At 37.6% G+C, this 19,752-nt stretch overlaps 3 protein-coding genes across 3 annotated transcripts; all 3 read right to left on the bottom strand.

The window, feature by feature from the left end:
- Nucleotides 1-219: 219 nt before the first annotated feature.
- LOC306986265 (cytochrome P450 2B4-like) lies at nucleotides 220-6,781 on the bottom strand. The gene is made up of 9 exons (XM_079589332.1): nucleotides 6,525-6,781; nucleotides 5,776-5,935; nucleotides 5,171-5,323; nucleotides 4,192-4,352; nucleotides 3,139-3,312; nucleotides 2,705-2,846; nucleotides 1,746-1,933; nucleotides 942-1,083; nucleotides 220-855 (listed from the first exon to the last, which is right to left on the bottom strand). Exons 1-9 carry the CDS (start codon nucleotides 6,717-6,719, stop codon nucleotides 671-673), a joined length of 1,500 nt encoding a protein of 499 aa, XP_079445458.1. The 5' UTR covers nucleotides 6,720-6,781; the 3' UTR covers nucleotides 220-670.
- A 514-nt stretch (nucleotides 6,782-7,295) lies between these two features.
- Nucleotides 7,296-11,960, bottom strand: LOC306986008 (uncharacterized protein; the record flags this gene model as incomplete). The annotated part of the gene is made up of 4 exons (XM_079588840.1): nucleotides 7,296-7,770; nucleotides 9,069-9,221; nucleotides 10,733-10,825; nucleotides 11,867-11,960. 4 exons carry the CDS (start codon nucleotides 11,958-11,960, stop codon nucleotides 7,688-7,690), a joined length of 423 nt encoding a protein of 140 aa, XP_079444966.1. The 3' UTR covers nucleotides 7,296-7,687.
- Nucleotides 11,961-12,595: 635 nt separating this feature from the next.
- LOC306985738 (cytochrome P450 2B12-like) lies at nucleotides 12,596-19,734 on the bottom strand. Its single transcript, XM_079588339.1, has 9 exons — nucleotides 19,524-19,734; nucleotides 18,772-18,931; nucleotides 18,167-18,319; nucleotides 17,195-17,355; nucleotides 16,134-16,307; nucleotides 15,700-15,841; nucleotides 14,725-14,912; nucleotides 13,910-14,051; nucleotides 12,596-13,823 (listed from the first exon to the last, which is right to left on the bottom strand). Exons 1-9 carry the CDS (start codon nucleotides 19,716-19,718, stop codon nucleotides 13,639-13,641), a joined length of 1,500 nt encoding a protein of 499 aa, XP_079444465.1. The 5' UTR covers nucleotides 19,719-19,734; the 3' UTR covers nucleotides 12,596-13,638.
- Between the last annotated feature and the right edge of the window lie 18 nt (nucleotides 19,735-19,752).

Here is a 19,752-nt window from a genome sequence, read left to right as displayed (position 1 = left end):
GAAAGGACTGGAATGTGACAAGTATGAGATTTATGATTGCTTGAACTTTATATGCTACTATTTACACTTCTTCAAATCTTTTAGAAAAAAGGTTTACAAGAACTTATATTTTGAATAAGATATATATTTTTTAATATAGTATAATATATACAATAGTATATTTGCATACAATACATGCATCCTCCTAAAATTACACTGTAGGTTTGATAAAATATTGTCAAAAAGGATCTGAACTTTGATTTTAAAGCTTTTTTTTTTCACTCATGAATATATTTTTGGGGGCATATAAAAATAGTACCATTATGTTCTTGATGCATGAACTCGACCAGTTTCAAACATGCACACTAACAGGGTGTGTTACAGCTCCATGTGAATAGCCATTCATCTAGTTTAGACCTGTACAGGCTTGTCTGTTGTAATATAAGCTATCACATGAGAGATTACATCATGAGAGAAACAAAGCTTTACAATGATATTACAGCAGCACTGCAGTAATTTATTGTGATATTCGGGGATTACACTTTACAACAAATAGTACAGCATCCATAACTATTAATCTAGAATATAATTCCTTAGCTAACATATTAACATCAAGTTTTAGAGCGGTCTAAACCAGCTACGGAAGCTTTGGATACTCCATTAATGCAGGAAAGATTACTGATGGTCAATCTTAGGAGCCTCGGCTGTGACAGATGATGTTGTATGGCTCAGGAGAGCGGACCACACTAACAATCCCATTCATGTCTGGCTGCTGCTCACCAGGTGGCCAGGAGAAACGAATCCGCTGCAAGAGAGAAGTGACGAAGAGGAAGAGCTCCATCTTAGCTAGAGTCTCACCGAGACATACCCTCGGACCTGATAAATAGAGATAAAACACAATGGGGTTTAACCTAGTTGGCTTTGCTCTTGGTCTACTGCTATCATAGTCACAGGTGACTCACCCAAGGAGAAAGGGAGGAAAGACTCTGGTTTGAAGAAATGTCCATTATCATCTAAGAAATTCTCTGGGTTAAAAGTGTCTGGATACTTCCAGTGCTCCTTATCAGTTAAAATTGCTGTTAAGTTAGTCAGTATATCGGTGCCCTAGAAAGACAATGTTTGTTAGTGAAACAATTTCAATCAAGGAGAAAAACAACATCCTAGAGGTCTGCATTCCTGTGGCTCTCCCGCAGGACAGATCCAATTAGTGGCGCGGGATTAAATTTCCGATAGCGGTTGGTAACTCTGGTGTACTTTGGACTAGAGGTCTGCCAATAGCTGGGCTGCTACCGACATCCTTTGACAACAGCGTTTCCCCGCTTGAACTTGAAGTGAACAAAACTTTCTGCAGTAGTTCACACAGTTCCCATTTCCCATTTCCCTGAGCAACCTGGCAAGATATGTTCTTTGCATCCCAGCTACTGAAACCGTCGCCAGTCAGCGACATTCTGTTCTTGCATGGATGTTTAAAAAAATTGTGTTGACAGTATCATGATAGGACAAAAATAACAAATAAAATTATTGTATAGCCAACATGTTATATTTGTTAATAACTATCCCCATATAACTATGTTATAATTATCCCCAATAACTCTCTCTTTCTTTAAGGGAAATTTAAATACGAGATTAGTGGGATTATTTAGCGGGATCAGTTGGGTTGGGATTTGGGAAGAAAATCATTCTAAGCAATGATTTTAAGCGGGAATGGGCAGGTGTGGGAAAAAAAAGTCCTGCACAGACCTCTACATCCAGGCTCCATTCATTACCTTGGGAAAGTCGTATCCTCGTAGTTTTGTGGGCTGAGTTGTTTGATGAATCACGCCAGATGGTACAATGTTGCCAAAGCGCTGAAACTCATGAACTGTGGCAAACGTGTACGGTAGTTTGTCACGGTCATCCATGCTGGGAACGCGGTCGTAACCCAACACCTGAACAATCTCCTCATGACATCGCTCTGTAACATATGTTAAATGTTAAAGTTCATGTGTGTATGTTTCCAAATTTTAAAATACAACAAGAAAGCAACTGGAAGTTTGACTTCCTAAAACACTTTTGTGGTGCTTTCGAAACCTTACTCTAACTCAAACAGTGGTGTGTTTGGGATGGGGCTACCTGTGTGCTACAATGATAGTTGCGTTTACATACATGTAATATTTTTCAAATTTAGCATTTCCATTCGGCGACTAAAAGAGCGAACTTGCACACTGGAGCTTTGAAACAAAATAGACAATATTACATTGCAGAACTCTTCATTGCGACAAAAAACTTGAACTTGCGACTGGTAAAATACACATTTGTGCATATGTAAGACACATAATTGCAAGATGTCTTGCATATGCAAGAATGTTTGACATTAATAAGACCAAATATCACTGGCTTTTGTGCATCTCAAAACCAATCGTGACATGCCAACCCAAGATTGAAAATGCAAAAGTACAAATGAGATTCGGGAGCTGTGGAGAAGGAGATTTTCAGAGAATAATGACTCAAATTTAGTCTGTTTCTTAAACAAAGCAATTGACTCTGATAGAAGACAGAATTCCCACTTTTAGGCAAACAAACCCTTAAAATGCATGAAAAAGAACAGAACACCACTTTCTTTACTTATTACCTTTATGTCTACATTTATGTATTTGGCAGATGCTTCTATCCAAAGTGAATTACAGAGCAAGCAAGATATACAGTTCATGCATTCCCGTTAACATGCAATGTTAATCCTAAGTACCTTGTACATCTGGATTTTGTGTCAAGTAGATGAGCCCCCATCTGATGGTGGTCGATGTGGTGTCGGTTCCAGCAAAGAACAAATCAGCTACTGACATAACCATGTTCTCCTCGTGAAACGTGGAATCCTCGTTGGACTTTTGCTGCACCGAGGAAAACAGAAAGCATGTAAATTGATCTATGCATTTCTAGTTATCTAGCAGCCTGTGATTTAACCTTGTAGGAAATTGTTGGTCATAGAACAAAATTCCTATAAGGGTTAGAAATTGAGTTGGGGCTTGAAGAACCTTTAGATTTTAGGGGTAGTTTGTAACAAAAGATGTTCATTCAAGAACATGTGTTACTTGGCAAAATTGCTGCCACCTTTCCAAATAGTATCTAGCATCAAAAAGTGGATTAAACAGTTTCTAGAACGGTTGGTTGTGATGATCTCACTTTCTCAATCTCAAGCAGGTAGGCATCAATGAAGTCTCGTGGACTGTCTGGATCCAGAGTTTCTCGGTGTGCTTTGACTGATTCCCTGAAGAAAGCCTTCATCTCTTCGGCATTCTGATACATTTTCTGGTGTGGCCCAGGGAAATGTTTGATGATGGGAAGCAAGTTAAACACCTGGAAAAGAAAAAGGCTACAGATAACTATGCAGCATTAACAGCAGAAGTTTAGTTTCAACCTGCTCCAAAACACCTGCCTAGAAGTTTCTTGCAATTCTGAAGACATTTTCTGCATCCTAAATCACATACTCTCAGAATAGATACTTCTTTTGAGTAATTATCAATTATAAAAAATTATAAAAATCAAGTCCTCTCCTGTAGCCTCTTGGGATATTAAAGTGTCCATTGGATGCACCCTTCAGAATCTAGGTGGAAATCATCCAGGTTCTTTTTGTTCTATAACTGTGAATTCGACATACTGTTTTTTACCTACTATATAGTGGGAAGTATGCAATTTTAGGTGCAGCCCTTTATTAGCATTGTGAGTTTAAGAAGTGTTTTGAGCTAAACTCTGTAGGAAGGTTGACCTCCGGGATCAGGATTGGACATCTCTGGTCAAGTAGTTCCCTTTATGGCATACAGCCTTATTGGACAATCAAATTGTTTGTTGATGGTTTTAACAAGCAAATGCACAAAATTGGAGACAACCTTGGTGTAGGTAGTGTTGGTGATGAAAATACAGTAAAAAAGCAACAGGAACACTAACTTTCAGAAAGCTGAGGTTTGAATGTGGCACGACTGACCGCTGTTAAAATTTGTTACATTCATACATTTATAAGAGTAACGTTGCAATGTGTCGACAAGCTATGGGAATCAAGTGTGCCTCACAAGTTCTAAATAGCAACAACTTACAAGTATTTTTCTAGAGTGGAAGGAAGCTGAGACGTACTATCTATCATGTTTTACAGTCTATGTTGGGAATGCAAACAGTAGAGCAAGATCCAGTTGGATACTAGGACAGTGTTTAGCTAAAAACATTTTTAACACTTGCTCATACCTGCCCGGCAAGTGACCCTGAATTAATGATGTTCTCCTTCAGGATTTCCAGTAGGTATGCGAAACGCTTGTTATCGTAGTCAAACCGATCCCCAAAGACGATGGAACAGATAATGTTGGAAACAGCATTCTGTATTGGATGTTGGGGATCGAAAGGCTTGCCTTAAACAAAGAAAACCACGTGTTAGTTTTGGCAAGGAGTATTTAAATAGTTTAAAGAGAAACTCCACATGTTGAAATTATAGCTGGCTTGCTAAATAACATCTGGTTTAAAGGGGAACTTGGCAACTATTTCAACTTAATAAAACTGTTTAGAAATCATTTGGATGGTTAAATAACCTGTTTGGTGAAAATGGTGACTTTCCCCCCTCCCCCTAGCATTCCCAGGCAGAAAACCAACCTCGCAACATGGGGATTAACGTCCCGGTGAGTTGTAAATAGGAAATCTTGTGAGAACCGAGAACGAGCGAGAAATACGAACTGCTTTACGGAAATTCAACAAACACATGTTATATGATACTGTGTATGATGTATTACCCACCTCAGTAGACATAGCTCCAAACAATAAAGTTGTCTGGCTCCAATAATAACAAATGCAGATGAGCAGCGGTAGAAAGGGGGAGGAGGGTGAGTGAGTTTTTTTTACGAAAGTGTTGTGAAATATACGCCCCACAGCTGTAGGGGGAGCTCGTTGAGAAAACATGCGACAACAAAAGTGAAAATCAGCGAAGAAATGGATAGAGTTGCCAAGTTCCCCTTTAATGAAATTTGAAGCTAACCTGAATACTAGGGCACAATGGGACTATGCACTTGAAACGTTTTGGCCAAGCATTCATATCCTCATACTTGCGTAAAGTAGCATGTTTAAAGTTTGTTTAGAACTTGACTCAAGTACGAGGTGGGACATGACAGAGTACAGCACCTCTAAACATCAAAAACATATTCAGACTAACATCTTCACTATTATTATTATTATTAACCTTCTGATTTAAGCATTTCAGAAAGCAGGTAACTGCTTTCCTCTGTCACACGTTCCTCCACAGACTTCTTTCCCAGGCCAAAGTCCCTGAGTGTGTGCAGAGCAAACCGTCTCTGCTGTCTCCAAGTGTGACCAAATGTGACCAGTATTATGCCTGATGGAAAGAGAACAGACCTTCAGAGTTACGAGGAAATACACAGACAAGCTGTAGAAAGACACACAACTTAAACAGATGCATCTACCAGCCCCAAACATCTCGACCAAGACCATGTTGACCTCAGCCTCATTGGCTGGTAGATTCCCAGGTCTAGACTAGCAGTAGACTTCTTGAGGCCCAGATCCAAACCAAGACCACATTTATGCATTTATCTTGAGAGGTTTCAAGTATCAACTTCACTTGCTGGTTGCTCCACTGATCAATACTAGCTTCAGCAGACTATACAAATCACGAGAGAAGCTGGTTTTAGCTTTATTTTCCAGCAGGGTTAGTTATGGCAACTATCAACAATCTCGCAATTAATTCCCCTTTTCCATTTAATCAAAACTTGGATGTACTAGTACCCTACAAAACCAACATCTTTCAAATTAATGCAATGTATTACTGACCATATCCACCAGTGATCCAATTTAGAAGTGGTACAGGTGGCCTTCCTGAAAAAGATGAAGCATTTTGGACCAGGGCTTCCTTCGTGACCTGGATTGTATTGAGGAGTATTGCTGGCTTCCTCCCGAGATACAAAGTGGTCATCTCTCCATACTGAGGCATCTACTCAGAGAACATTTCACAGCACTTCAACAAAACTAAATTGGTTTAGACATCATCTCACTTGTGAGCAAAGTCAACATAGTAGGGATGCACCGATATGGAAATTTTGGGCGATACCGATAATTCTTTATATTTGAACGCCAGTAACCGACAAATCTAAATCCAAATTTTTATATAATTTTTGAGAGCCTGATTACAAAAACAAAAGTCTCACCATTAAAAACCATGTCCCAAGCACACAGTTATGATGTTCTCGTTATAATTTTATGTCGCCTATATGACAGACTTGCAGAGCTGCATATGTTGCACTTAACTGTGTTTTCCTTTTTGAAGTGATTCCAAACATATTTCAAGCAGTTCAAAACCATCATGGCAAACAGTGTGCATCTGAAGGAAATAATCCATTATTCATCAGCTTTAATATATTGGCCAGATTTTCTTATCAGGCCGATAATGATAACATTAAAAACAAACCGATACCGATATTGTGGCCGATATATTGTGCATCCCTACAACATAGCTCAAGAACATAAGATACATTTGCAAAAAAACAAAGCCTCTATACAATAAGCTCAAAGCAAATACTCACTGATCTCAGAAACTCCATTGGGTTCTTCAAAAAATATGGTATGGTACCCACAAAAGGCAAAGGTCTGGGACCAGGAGGAGTTCGACCTCTGTAGGAATTAATCCTGATGATCTCGAACAGAACCAGAAAGATCAAGCCCAGAAACAGAGCCAGGCCTACAGAGGCCAGGTCGAACTTCACGAGAGTCGTCCACATGATCGCTTTCAAGACAAACACAAGAGCAGCGGACGACTGTGGGCTTTATAAACCGAGCGAAAGAGGGAGGAGACAGAGAGTAAGTTTGACAAGCCAGTTTCAGCTTGTGTAATAGTTAAATTAGTTATTACTATTAATGCTGCAAGGTTCTAAACAATCAAGATATGAAGAAGATTATAATTCTGCAAAACACTAAGTTTACCTTTATAAACATACTAGCTAGATCTAAGGGAAGAAGTTAATTCACTGCAAAGTGGGGCAAGTTTAGTAAATAACTGACTAGCTCAACGCTCTCTACTACATGCCAGTGGAAATGAACAAGTCCACATCCTAATCTCTTCTTTGTTATTGTGATTAGGCTAAAGGTCTGGAAAGGGGTGTAACATGACATTCAAATTATGGCAAAGGTAAAGCATGAGTTTTCAGTTCATATTGTTGAATAGTAATGCAATATCATTTTATACATTTTGAAGCAAGAAAATAAAAGGCAACACAGCAGCATGTTGTTTTGCTTTTTCTTTATTTATTTTTTTGGTCTTTTCTTGTTTTTTTCTGCTCTTTTTTGTCTGTTTTCTTGGTTTGCTATAGGGAAGATTTTGGCACTACATAATTGTCTGATTGGGTTGTTATGTTTGATTTTTTCCTATCTAAAGCCTTTGTCCTTATGCAAGCAAAATAGGAATACGGCTAATAAAAATAAAGTGAATACATTTTAAAATCCTTATTTTACACATAAAATAAAAACACTTTTTTGGACCCCTCCAAAAATAGGGGTATTAAAATATTTGACATTTTGTATCACAAATCAATGTGATGAAACACACAGAAGTAAAAGGAAAATAAAACAAAAACTGTACAAAAACGATAAAATCCATTTTAAAAAGTTTCCAAATGACCAAATGATGCAAAGTTAGTCTTTTTTCTATAAGGACCTTGGGTATTGGTTTACAAAGTAAAGTGTCATTTCTTCATTTCTTCTGCTGAATGTAGTTGAGATTGCCGTGCCGGCCGTGTTGAATAAGCGGGTAATGTTGATTTGCCACCACTGAACCTGCAAGAGGAGAAGAAATGTGCGGTTATGAGCGGACACTTTTCCTGATTTCTCACTGTAAAAAACTATCAAGAGGAATGAATATTCAGAGTTAACTTAATGCCTATGGATAACATCTGTTGTAAACATTAAATAATTACAACAGCACAAATAACATAAACCGCAATGTCCTGAAAACATATCCAGGTCATAATCAAAAATAAGTGAATTAAATACTATTCTACATAAAGAGAATGAAGCCAAAATTGACTATTCTTATTTCTTTATGGAACATTGCTGTATTTATTGGTGCATATCTTTTTTTATTATTATTCATGTCCATCGTACTCTTGAATCAAAATAACTTTCCATGTCTCTTGCAGTGACATCTCTTCTCTGATGAGGGCGGGGCAACCTGTCACTCATATGAGCTACACCAATAGCAAACCACAACCATCCACAAGCCCCGCCCTACATTTGTTCTTGTTTGAGAAGCAGTTTCACTTGGATATATAAGTCACAATAGGGAAGAAAAGACTATCACAACTTCCATTTCATGATGACTTTATTTTAAATAATGTTGTATTGTGACATTAAGACAATTATGCAGGACTCCTCTAAAATAATACAATATAATAAAAAAGCAACATCATGTCGGTTTACGTTTTCTTAATTTTTTGGTGCTTTCTTTGACTTTTGTCTTTCTTGGTTTGCTATAGGAAAGGTCTTTGGCACAACATAATTGACTTATTGGGTTGCTATGTTTAATTTGCCTAGCTAAAGCCAAAATAAATAAAATAAAATATATATAACATGTTTCATGTGGACAGAAATTGAAAATTCCATGGTTACTTTGGACATTAAAAGGAACACGCCGACTTTTTGGTACTTTAGCTTATTCACCGTATCCCCCAGAGTTAGATAAGTCCATACATACCCTTCTCATCGTAACTCTGTCTGACGCACCCACCGCTAGCCTAGCTTAGCACAAAGACTGGAGGTAAATGGCTCCAGCTAGCATACTGCTCCCAATAAGTGACAAAATAACGCCAACATTTTCCTATTTACATGTTGTGATTTGTATAGTCACAGAATGTACAAATAACAAGGTCACATGAGACTAGCGGTGTTGCTAGGCTAGCAGTGGGTGCGTCAGACACAGAGATGAAAAGGGTATGTATGGACTTATCTAACTCTGGGGAATACGGTGAATAAGCTTAAGTCCCAAAAAGTCGCAGTGTTACTTTAAATACAGACATTTTCATAAGGTTTGAATGTTTTATCCTCAACATGTCCCACAAACAGAAGAGAACAGGTACCTTGTGAGATGAAGGGTTTGTTGGGCTGCTGCATGTAGGGCGGCAGACGGTAGGGCATGAAGGATGGAGACAGGGAATACGGAGCAGCACCGCCGTGCTCCCAGGACCGAGAGCCTGGACTCACACCCCCAAACTGAGATGGGAAATTAGGATCTGAGGTGGAGAGAGAGAACCATGAGCAAATGGCTCTGTAATAACAGAGATGAAAATAAACAACAGAAGAACTCAGAATCGTTAAAATGTCAACCACTATGAAACCACAAGCTTTCATTGCCGCCTTCTTTATATAAACTAGTCTTAAACTAGTAATAGCTTGGTCTGTTTGTAAGTAATATACATTATTATGCCATTAAATGTGCCTTGAATTCTCGGAAAACCAAGGTTTCATTAGACTGTGGCTTCAAAGGGTTACAGGGACTAGTTTCCAGTGCTCAGTCTAACAGATGTGGAGTCACCCGTGCACCCAACACACCTGTGAGACTTACCTGAGCTCACCAACACCACCTGCTCTCAATAAACACACACCAAACGCATGTCACGGATTCATCAAACCAGAGCTAATAGTCATACTGGATGAGTGTTCTTCAGGTTACGATACTACAGGTTAATATTTTCCTCAACCACAAATGCTTGGTTAAAATTCAGCGTCTTATCTGTACTATTTTTTTTTTTAAATTACCTAGTCATTGCATTTTTATTACATATTAGAAAATAATTTACAACAATTAACATTTTTGCAATTTTATAAAAAGTTTCTAAACTGTACCAACAGAATCAACGTCCCTTATCAATACTTTTAGTTATAATTTTTCCTTGTTTATTTAGTGAAAAGTTCTTAATACATTTACTAGATTATTTATTAATTATGGAATAAAAATATGTTATCAGTTTATCAGTTTTAATAGTTAAATAAATAAAATCTTATAATATTATTAATAATATTAATATGCAAATATTTACAGTTGTATCTAGCAAATGTATTTTACAATTTAAATAATTGTTTTGATTTGCATGACAGTAAAGAAAATGAATTATGTTTTATTACAGTGGGGTACTAATTAGGTGTTATGTGCTTAATTGACATGAAAATGTCACAATGTAAAAAGGGTCCAAAAAGTATTGTGATTGTGAGGATGAAATATTATGGTCATACATTTTGATGACAGATTAGAAAAAACTAAATTATTTCTTTAGAATAATTTTGCACTGACTGTGTACTATAAATAATATCTTTTTTTTATTCATTAGAAATATGACACCTATAATATGACTATTTAATTTCATAAAATCTTTAGAGGAAAAAAATATGAGGAAAAATTAGAGAAATAATTAACGCACAGACAACAGCTATATTCCAAAACCTACATATGATTTAAGGCATTATTAAAAATGACACAATCATATTGTATCCATTGTAGAGTTTACAATCTCAGAATGCACTATACATTTTTGGAGAATCATATTGTCAGCTTAAAGCTGTTAGCGTAAACTGCTGATCTTTACACAGTTATTGAACTGAATCAACACTGAACTGAATAAAGACATGTCTGCTTCACAGAAGAATTTGTCTCTTATTTGATTATTGTTGAAGTTATCGTTATTTTGAAACTAGCATGCTTGTATTCGTGCTGCCGACACATCCTGTGAGAACCACGTGTGTGTACCTGTCTTGTTTACAGTGCCATTTCCCACCAGTGGCCCCGGATTGAGATGGTGATTGTGCCAGGGGTGCCCCCTTTCCCTGCCCGGGCCGCCCACTCCATGAAATTCTCATGAAGTGACTCTCATAGCAGCTCTGTGATGAAGTTCATGTGTCATGTGTAGCTAGCTACATCATGTCCTCATAGCTACAGTGAAGCGCTGACACAAGCACGCGCTTGCTTCAGTGTGTGTGTGTGTAGTAGAGCACACATTGAGCGCTCATTCCCAGAGACGCGTTGAACAACTGCAGTCTCTTTGAGTTTTTAATATTCACGCGATTTGATCTGTGTCCATTGCAAACACAGACGCGGTGAATTTATGAATGAAAGTGTGAAAGTTCTGTCACAAAACGAAGTTGTTACATATCCTCACGCTTTTTTTAGTGGGTATACGGAAATACTTGGCATTTCCTAGTGGGTATACGGCGTATACCTGCGTATCACGTAGACTACACCACTGGGTGCATCTCTAGTAGTAAGTATGGTTTAATCTCATATCACCTCAGTTATGGAGATTTTTGAATCCGGACTATTGAATGGTGATTCGGTCATGACGTATGTGTTTCTGTAGCCTACATCACTTTTTTTTGCTCTCGAAGTCAAAGGGGGCTGACTAAAACAAATAATAATGCTAAAAATAAAGATTAACATTTGTTATACATTATTATACTTGTCTGTTTTTTTTTTTTGCTGTGATACAGTGTCATAACATGTAGACCTCACTGTTGTTCAGCAAGACTTAATGTTTGTTCTATTTGATGTAGATATTTTATTAACTCCTTTTTTGCATTATATTAACATTTTATATTGAATGTCTTCTGTTAAAATATGAACTAAGCATTACATGCCATATAAAAAAATTGTGGTTACGACTGTTCCATGTGAACTGGTGTCTAAAAAGCTATAAAATCACGGCAAACGAATTTGGCGACAACCTATGACACTAGGCTATTAGTGCTACCCAGAAGTATAAAAGGGGCGCCTAGATACGCAGTGCAAGTTCCCTTTCGAAAGGGAACAGTGACTTTTTTAACAGATGTTAATTCTGCTTTAATATTTAAAAAAATAATAATAATATTTTTCCCTTTTCATAGATACTGTGATCAAACAGTTTCCGACCACGACAGTGTCTGAGGTGCGAGCACTGATCAGAAGAAAATGCAACAATGAGGGAAACTCCAAGACCAATCATTTCAATTCGCTTGAAGGATGAAGGACTGTTTGCAGCTATTGTATTTCACTTTGTTTGACTTTGTTGAACTTATTCCTTTAAGTTCATTTTTTTTTTGTTCTGTTTAATACTTCTGCAGATCAATGCATTTTATGTTAATGTATTTTGTTTAATTTTCATATGATGCTGTACTCTATGTAGTGCATTAAAGTTTACTATCTTTCAAAGAGTGTTTGTGTGTGTTTTATACAAATATTGTTTTTACTGTGTTTAACTGAATTATAATTTTTAACTGTATTTTTAATACATTAAAAAAAAAAAATTTCATACTGAATGGTTTTGTTCAAAAATATATTTTTAATATACTAATAGTGGGTCTTATAGTGTTCTACTAATACATTATTAATAACCTGATATTATATTTAAAATATACTGGTAACACATTAATATTATGTTAAAAATATATTTAAGTTGTATTTCGAAAGTACATTTAAAATGTATTAAAAATACAATTTAAAGAAGTGCTATTAAATTACACTAAATGTACTTAAAATAGTTCCATTTTAACACAATTAAGTATATTAAAATATATTACTATTACATTAAAATTGAACTTAAATACATATAAAAGTACATTTAGTATACTTGAAGTTGTTCCAAAATAACACATTTAATACATAATTAATACAATACACTTAAAATACATTAAGTATATCAAAATAAGCACACTTTAAATATATTTCCTTTTCACCTGGGCGGATATGAACATTACCTTTCCGATCTTCTGTCACACTGTGGTTATCTCAGGAACAGACTAAAGACTATTTATAAAACACACATTAACACAACAGAGATCAGACAAAGACTGAAAGAAAGGGTGCATCTTAAATAGCAAACAGAAACAAGATAATTAATCAGACACAGCTGGGACAAATGAACTCAAAAAATGACAGGAACCATAGCAACAAAGGAGTAGCGGGAATCAGAACAAATGAAAAATGGAACCAATCAAAATGCAAACTGAAAGGACTGGAATGTGACAAGTATGAGATTTATGATTGCTTGAACTTTATATACTAATATTTACACTTCTTCAAATCTTTTAGAAAAAAAGGTTTACAAGAACTTATATTTTGAATAAGATATATATTTTTCAATATAGTATAATATATACAATAGTATATTTGCATACAATACATGCATCCTCCTAAAATTACACTGTAGGTTTGATAAAATATTGTCAAAAAGGATCTGAACTTTGATTTTAAAGCTTTTTTTTTTCACTCATATGAATATATTTTTGGGGGCATATAAATATAGTACCATTATGTTCTTGATGCATTAACTCAACCAGTTTCAAACATGCACACTAACAGGGTGTGTTACAGCTCCATGTGAATAGCCATTCATCTAGTTTAGACCTGTACAGGCTTGTCTGTTGTAATATAAGCTATCACATGAGAGATTACAACATGAGAGCAACAAAGCTTTACAATGATAATACAGCAGCACTGCAGTAATTTATTGTGATATTCGGGGATTACACTTTACAACAAATAGTACAGCATCCATTAATTAACTATTAATCTAGAATAAAATTCCTTAGCTATAATATTAACATCAAGTTTTAGAGCGTCTAAACCAGCTACGGAAGCTTTGGAAACTCCATTAATGCAGGAAAGATTACTGATGGTCAATCTTAGGAGCCTCGGCTGTGGCAGATGATGTTGTATGGCTCAGGAGAGCGGACCACACTAACAATCCCATTCATGTCTGGCTGCTGCTCACCAGGTGGCCAGGAGAAACGAATCCGCTGCAAGAGAGAAGTGACGAAGAGGAAGAGCTCCATCTTAGCTAGAGTCTCACCGAGACATACCCTCGGACCTGATAAATAGAGATAAAACACAATGGGTTTTAACCTAGTTGGCTTTGCTCTTGGTCTACTGCTATCATAGTCACAGGTGACTCACCCAAGGAGAAAGGGAGGAAAGACTCTGGTTTGAAGAAATGTCCATTATCATCTAAGAAATTCTCTGGGTTAAAAGTGTCTGGATACTTCCAGTGCTCCTTATCAGTTAAAATTGCTGTTAAGTTAGTCAGTATATCGGTGCCCTAGAAAGACAATGTTTGTTAGTGAAACAATTTCAATCAAGGAGAAAAACAACATCCTAGAGGTCTGCATTCCTGTGGCTCTCCCGCAGGACAGATCCAATTAGTGGCGCGGGATTAAATTTCCCAATGAAAGACGATAGCGGTCGGTAACTCCGGTGTACTTTGGACTAGAGGTCTGACAATAGCTGGGCTGCTACCGACATCCTTCGACAACAGCGTTTCCCCGCTTGAACTTGAAGTGAACAAAACTTTCTGCAGTGGTTCACACAGTTCCCATTTCCCATTTCCCTGAGCAACCTGGCAAGATATGTTCTTTGCATCCCAGCTACTGAAACCGTCGCCAGTCAGCGACATTCTGTTCTTGCATGGATGTTTAAAAAAATTGTGTTGACAGTATCATGATAGGACAAAAATAACAAATAAAATTATTGTATAGCCAACATGTTATATTTGTTAATAACTATCCCCATATAACTATGTTATAATTATCCCCAATAACTCTCTCTTTCTTTAAGGGAAATTTAAATACGAGATTAGTGGGATTATTTAGCGGGATCAGTTGGGTTGGGATTTGGGAAGAAAATCATTCTAAGCAATGATTTTAAGCGGGAATGGGCAGGTGTGGGAAAAAAAAGTCCTGCACAGACCTCTACATCCAGGCTCCATTCATTACCTTGGGAAAGTCGTATCCTCGTAGTTTTGTGGGCTGAGTTGTTTGATGAATCACGCCAGATGGTACAATGTTGCCAAAGCGCAGAAACTCATGAACTGTGGCATACGTGTACGGTAGTTTGTCACGGTCATCCATGCTGGGAACGCGGTCGTAACCCAACACCTGAACAATCTCCTCATGACATCGCTCTGTAACATATGTTAAATGTTAAAGTTCATGTGTGTATGTTTCCAAATTTTAAAATACAACAAGAAAGCAACTGGAAGTTTGACTTCCTAAAACACTTTTGTGGTGCTTTCGAAACCTTACTCTAACTCAAACAGTGGTGTGTTTGGGATGGGGCTACCTGTGTGCTACAATGATAATCTGTATAAAACCTAGTTGCGTTTACATACATGTAATATTTTTCAAATTCAGCATTTCCATTTGGCGACTAAAAGCGCGAACTTGCACACTGGAGCTTTGAAACAAAATAGACAATATTACATTGCAGAACTCTTCATTGCGACAAAAAACTTGAACTTGCGACTGGTAAAATACACATTTGTGCATATGTAAGACACATAATTGCAAGACGTCTTGCATATGCAAGAATGTTTGAAATTAATAAGACCAAATATCACTGGCTTTTGTGCATCTCAAAACCAATCGTGACATGCCAACCCAAGATTGAAAATGCAAAAGTACAAATGAGATTCGGGAGCTGTGGAGAAGGAGATTTTCAGAGAATAATGACTCAAATTTAGTCTGTTTATTAAACAAAGCAATTGACTTTGATAGAAGACAGAATTCCCACTTTTAGGCAAACAAACCCTTAAAATGCATGAAAAAGAACAGAACACCACTTTCTTTACTTATTACCTTTATGTCTACATTTATGTATTTGGCAGATGCTTCTATCCAAAGTGAATTACAGAGCAAGCAAGATATACAGTTCATGCATTCCCGTTAACATGCAATGTTAATCCTAAGTACCTTGTACATCTGGGTTTTGTGTCAAGTAGATGAGCCCCCATCTGATGGTGGTCGATGTGGTGTCGGTTCCAGCAAAGAACAAATCAGCTACTGACATAACCATGTTCTCCTCGTGAAACGTGGAGTCCTCGTTGGACTTTTGCTGCACCGAGGAAAACAGAAAGCATGTAAATTGATCTATGCATTTCTAGTTATCTAGCGGCCTGTGATTTCACCTTGTAGGAAATTGTTGGTCATAGAACAAAATTCCTATAAGGGTTAGAAATGGAGTTGGGGCTTGAAGAACCATTAGATTTTAGGGGTAGTTTGTAACAAAAGATGTTCATTCAAGAACATGTGTTACTTGGCAAAATTGCTGCCACCTTTCCAAATAGTATCTATCATCAAAGAGTGGATTAAACAGTTTATTGAACGGTTGGTTGTGATGATCTCACTTTCTCAATCTCAAGCAGGTAGGCATCAATGAAGTCTCGTGGACTGTCTGGATCCAGAGTTTCTCGGTGTGCTTTGACTGATTCCCTGAAGAAAGCCTTCATCTCTTCGCCGTTCTGATAGATTTTCTGGTGTGGCCCAGGGAAATGTTTGATGATGGGAAGCAAGTTAAACACCTGGAAAAGAAAAAGGCTACAGATAACTATGCAGCATTTACAACAGAAGTTTAGTTTCAACCTGCTCCAAAACTCCTGCCTAGAAGTTTCTTGCAATTCTGAAGACATTTTCTGCATCCTAAATCACATACTCTCAGAGTAGATACTTCTTTTGAGTAATTATCAATTATAAAAAAATATAAAATTATAAAAATCAAGTCCTCTCCTGTAGCCTCTTGGGATATTAAAGTGTCCATTGGATGCACCCTTCAGAATCTAGGTGGAAATCATCCAGGTTCTTTTTGTTCTATAACTGTGAATTCGACATACTGTTTTTTACCTACTATATAGTGGGAAGCATGCAATTTTAGGTGCAGCCCTTTATTAGCATTGTGAGTTTAAGAAGTGTTTTGAGCTAAACTCTGTAGGAAGGTTGACCTCCGGGATCAGGATTGGACATCTCTGGTCAAGTAGTTCCCTTTATGGCATACAGCCTTATTGGACAATCAAATTGTTTGTTGATGGTTTTAACAAGCAAATGCACAAAATTGGAGACAACCTTGATGTAGGTAGTGTTGGTGATGAAAATACAGCAAAAAAGCAACAGGAACACTAACTTTCAGAAAGCTGAGGCTTGAATGTGGCACGACTGACCGCTGTTAAAATTTGTTACATTCATACATTTATAAGAGTAACGTTGCAATGTGTCGACAAGCTATGGGAATCAAGTGTGCCGCACAAGTTCTAAATAGCAACAACTTACAAGTATTTTTCTAGAGTGGAAGGAAGCTGAGACGTGCTATCTATCATGTTTTACAGTCTATGTTGGGAATGCAAACTGTAGAGCAAGATCCAGTTGGATACTAGGACAGTGTTTAGCTAAAAACATTTTTAACACTTGCTCATACCTGCCCGACAAGTGACCCTGCATTAATGCTGTTCTCGTTCAGGATTTCCAGAAGGTATGCGAAACGCTTGTTATCGTAGTCAAACCGATCCCCAAAGACGATGGAACAGATCATGTTGGAAACAGCATTCTGTATTGGATGTTGGGGATCGAAAGGCTTGCCTTAAACAAAGAAAACCACGTGTTAGTTTTGGCAAGGAGTATTTAAATAGTTTAAAGAGAAACTCCACATGTTAAAATTATAGCTGGCTTGCTAAATAACATCTGGTTTAAAGGGGAACTTGGCAACTATTTCAACTTAATAAAACTGTTTAGAAATCATTTGGATGGTTAAATAACCTGTTTGGTGAAAATGGTGACTTTCCCCCCTCCCCCTAGCGTTCCCAGGCAGAAAACCAACCTCGCAACATGGGGATTAACGTCCCGGTGAGTTGTAAATAGGAAATCTTGTGAGAACCGAGAACGAGCAAGAAACACAAACTGCTTTACGGAAATTCAACAAACACATGTTATATGATACTGTGTATGATGTATTACCCACCTCAGTAGACATAGCTCCAAACAATAAAGTTGTCTGGCTCCAATAATAACAAATGCAGATGAGCAGCGGTAGAAAGGGGGAGGAGGGTGAGTGAGTTTTTTTACGACAGTGTTGTGAAATATACGCCCCACAGCTGTAGGGGGAGCTCGTTGAGAAAACATGCGACAACAAAAGTGAAAATCAGCGAAGAAATGGATAGAGTTGCCAAGTTCCCCTTTAATGGCATTTGAAGCTACCCTGAATACTAGGGCACAATGGGACTATGCACTTGAAACGTTTTGGCCAAGCATTCATATCCTCATACTTGCGTAAAGTAGCATGTTTAAAGTTTGTTTAGAACTTGACTCAAGTACGAGGTGGGACATGACAGAGTACAGCACCTCTAAACATCAAAAACATATTCAGACTAACATCTTCACCATTATTACTAACCTTCTGATTTAAGCATTTCAGAAAGCAGGTAACTGCTTTCCTCTGTCACACGTTCCTCCACAGACTTCTTTCCCAGGCCAAAGTCCCTGAGTGTGTGCAGAGCAAACCGTCTCTGCTGCCTCCAGGTGTGACCAAATGTGACCAGTATTATGCCTGATGGAAAGAAAACAGACCTTCAGAGTTACAAGGAAATACACAGACAAGCTGTAGAAAGACACACAACTTAAACAGATGCATCTACCAGCCCCAAACATCTCGACCAAGACCATGTTGACCTCAGCCTCATTGGCTGGTAGATTTCCAGGTCTAGACTAGCAGTAGACTTCTTGAGGCCCAGATCCAAACCAAGACCACATTTATGCATTTATCTTGAGAGGTTTCAAGTATCAACTTCACTTGCTGGTTGCTCCACTGATCAATACTAGCTTCAGCAGACTATACAAACCACGAGAGAAGCTGGTTTTAGCTTTATTTTCCAGCAGGGTTAGTTATGGCAACTATCAACAATCTCGCAATTAATTCCCCTTTTCCATTTAATCAAAACTTGGATGTACTAGAACCCTACAAAACCAACATCTTTCAAATTAATGCAATGTATTACTGACCATATCCACCAGTGATCCAATTTAGAAGTGGTACAGGTGGCCTTCCTGAAAAAGATGAAGCATTTTGGACCAGGGCTTCTTTCGTGACCTGGATTGTATTGAGGAGTATCGCTGGCTTCCTCCCAAGATACAAAGTGGTCATCTCTCCATACTGAGGCATCTACTCAGAGAACATTTCACAGCACTTCAACAAAACTAAATTGGTTTAGACATCATCTCACTTGTGAGCGAAGTCAACATAGTAGGGATGCACCGATATGGAAATTTTGGGGCGATACCGATAATTCTTTCTATTTGAACGCCAGTAACCGACAAATCTAAATCCAAATTTTTATATAATTTTTGAGAGCCTGATTACAAAAACAAAAGTCTCACCATTAAAAACCATGTCCCAAGCACACACTTAAGATGTTCTCATTATATAATTTTATGTCGCCTATATGACAGACTTGCAGAGCTGCATATGTTGCACTTAACTGTGTTTTCCTTTTTGAAGTGATTCCAAACATATTTCAAGCAATTCAAAACCATCATGGCAAACAGTGTGCATCTGAAGGAAATAATCCATTATTCATCAGCTTTAATATATTGGCCAGATTTTCTTATCAGGCCGATAATGATAACATTAAAAACAAACCGATACCGATATTGTGGCCGATATATTGTGCATCCCTACAACATAGCTCAAGAACATAAGATACATTTGCACAAAAACAAAGCCTCTATACAATAAGCTCAAAGCAAATACTCACTGATCTCAGAAATTCCATTGGGTTCTTCAAAAAATATGGTAATGATCCCACAAAAGGCAAAGGTCTGGGACCAGGAGGAGTTCGACCTCTGTAGGAATTAATCCTGATGATCTCGAACAGAACCAGAAAGATCAAGCCCAGAAACAGAGCCAGGCCTACAGAGGCCAGGTCTAACTTCACGAGAGTCGCCCACATGATCGCTTTCAAGACAAACACAAGAGCAGCGGAC

This window comes from Phoxinus phoxinus (genome assembly GCF_949152265.1).
Source record: "Phoxinus phoxinus genome assembly, chromosome: 18".
NCBI classification, from domain to species: domain Eukaryota; kingdom Metazoa; phylum Chordata; class Actinopteri; order Cypriniformes; family Leuciscidae; genus Phoxinus; species Phoxinus phoxinus.
Note: the sequence above shows the minus strand (reverse complement) of the source record. Positions and strands in the feature narration are given on the sequence as shown.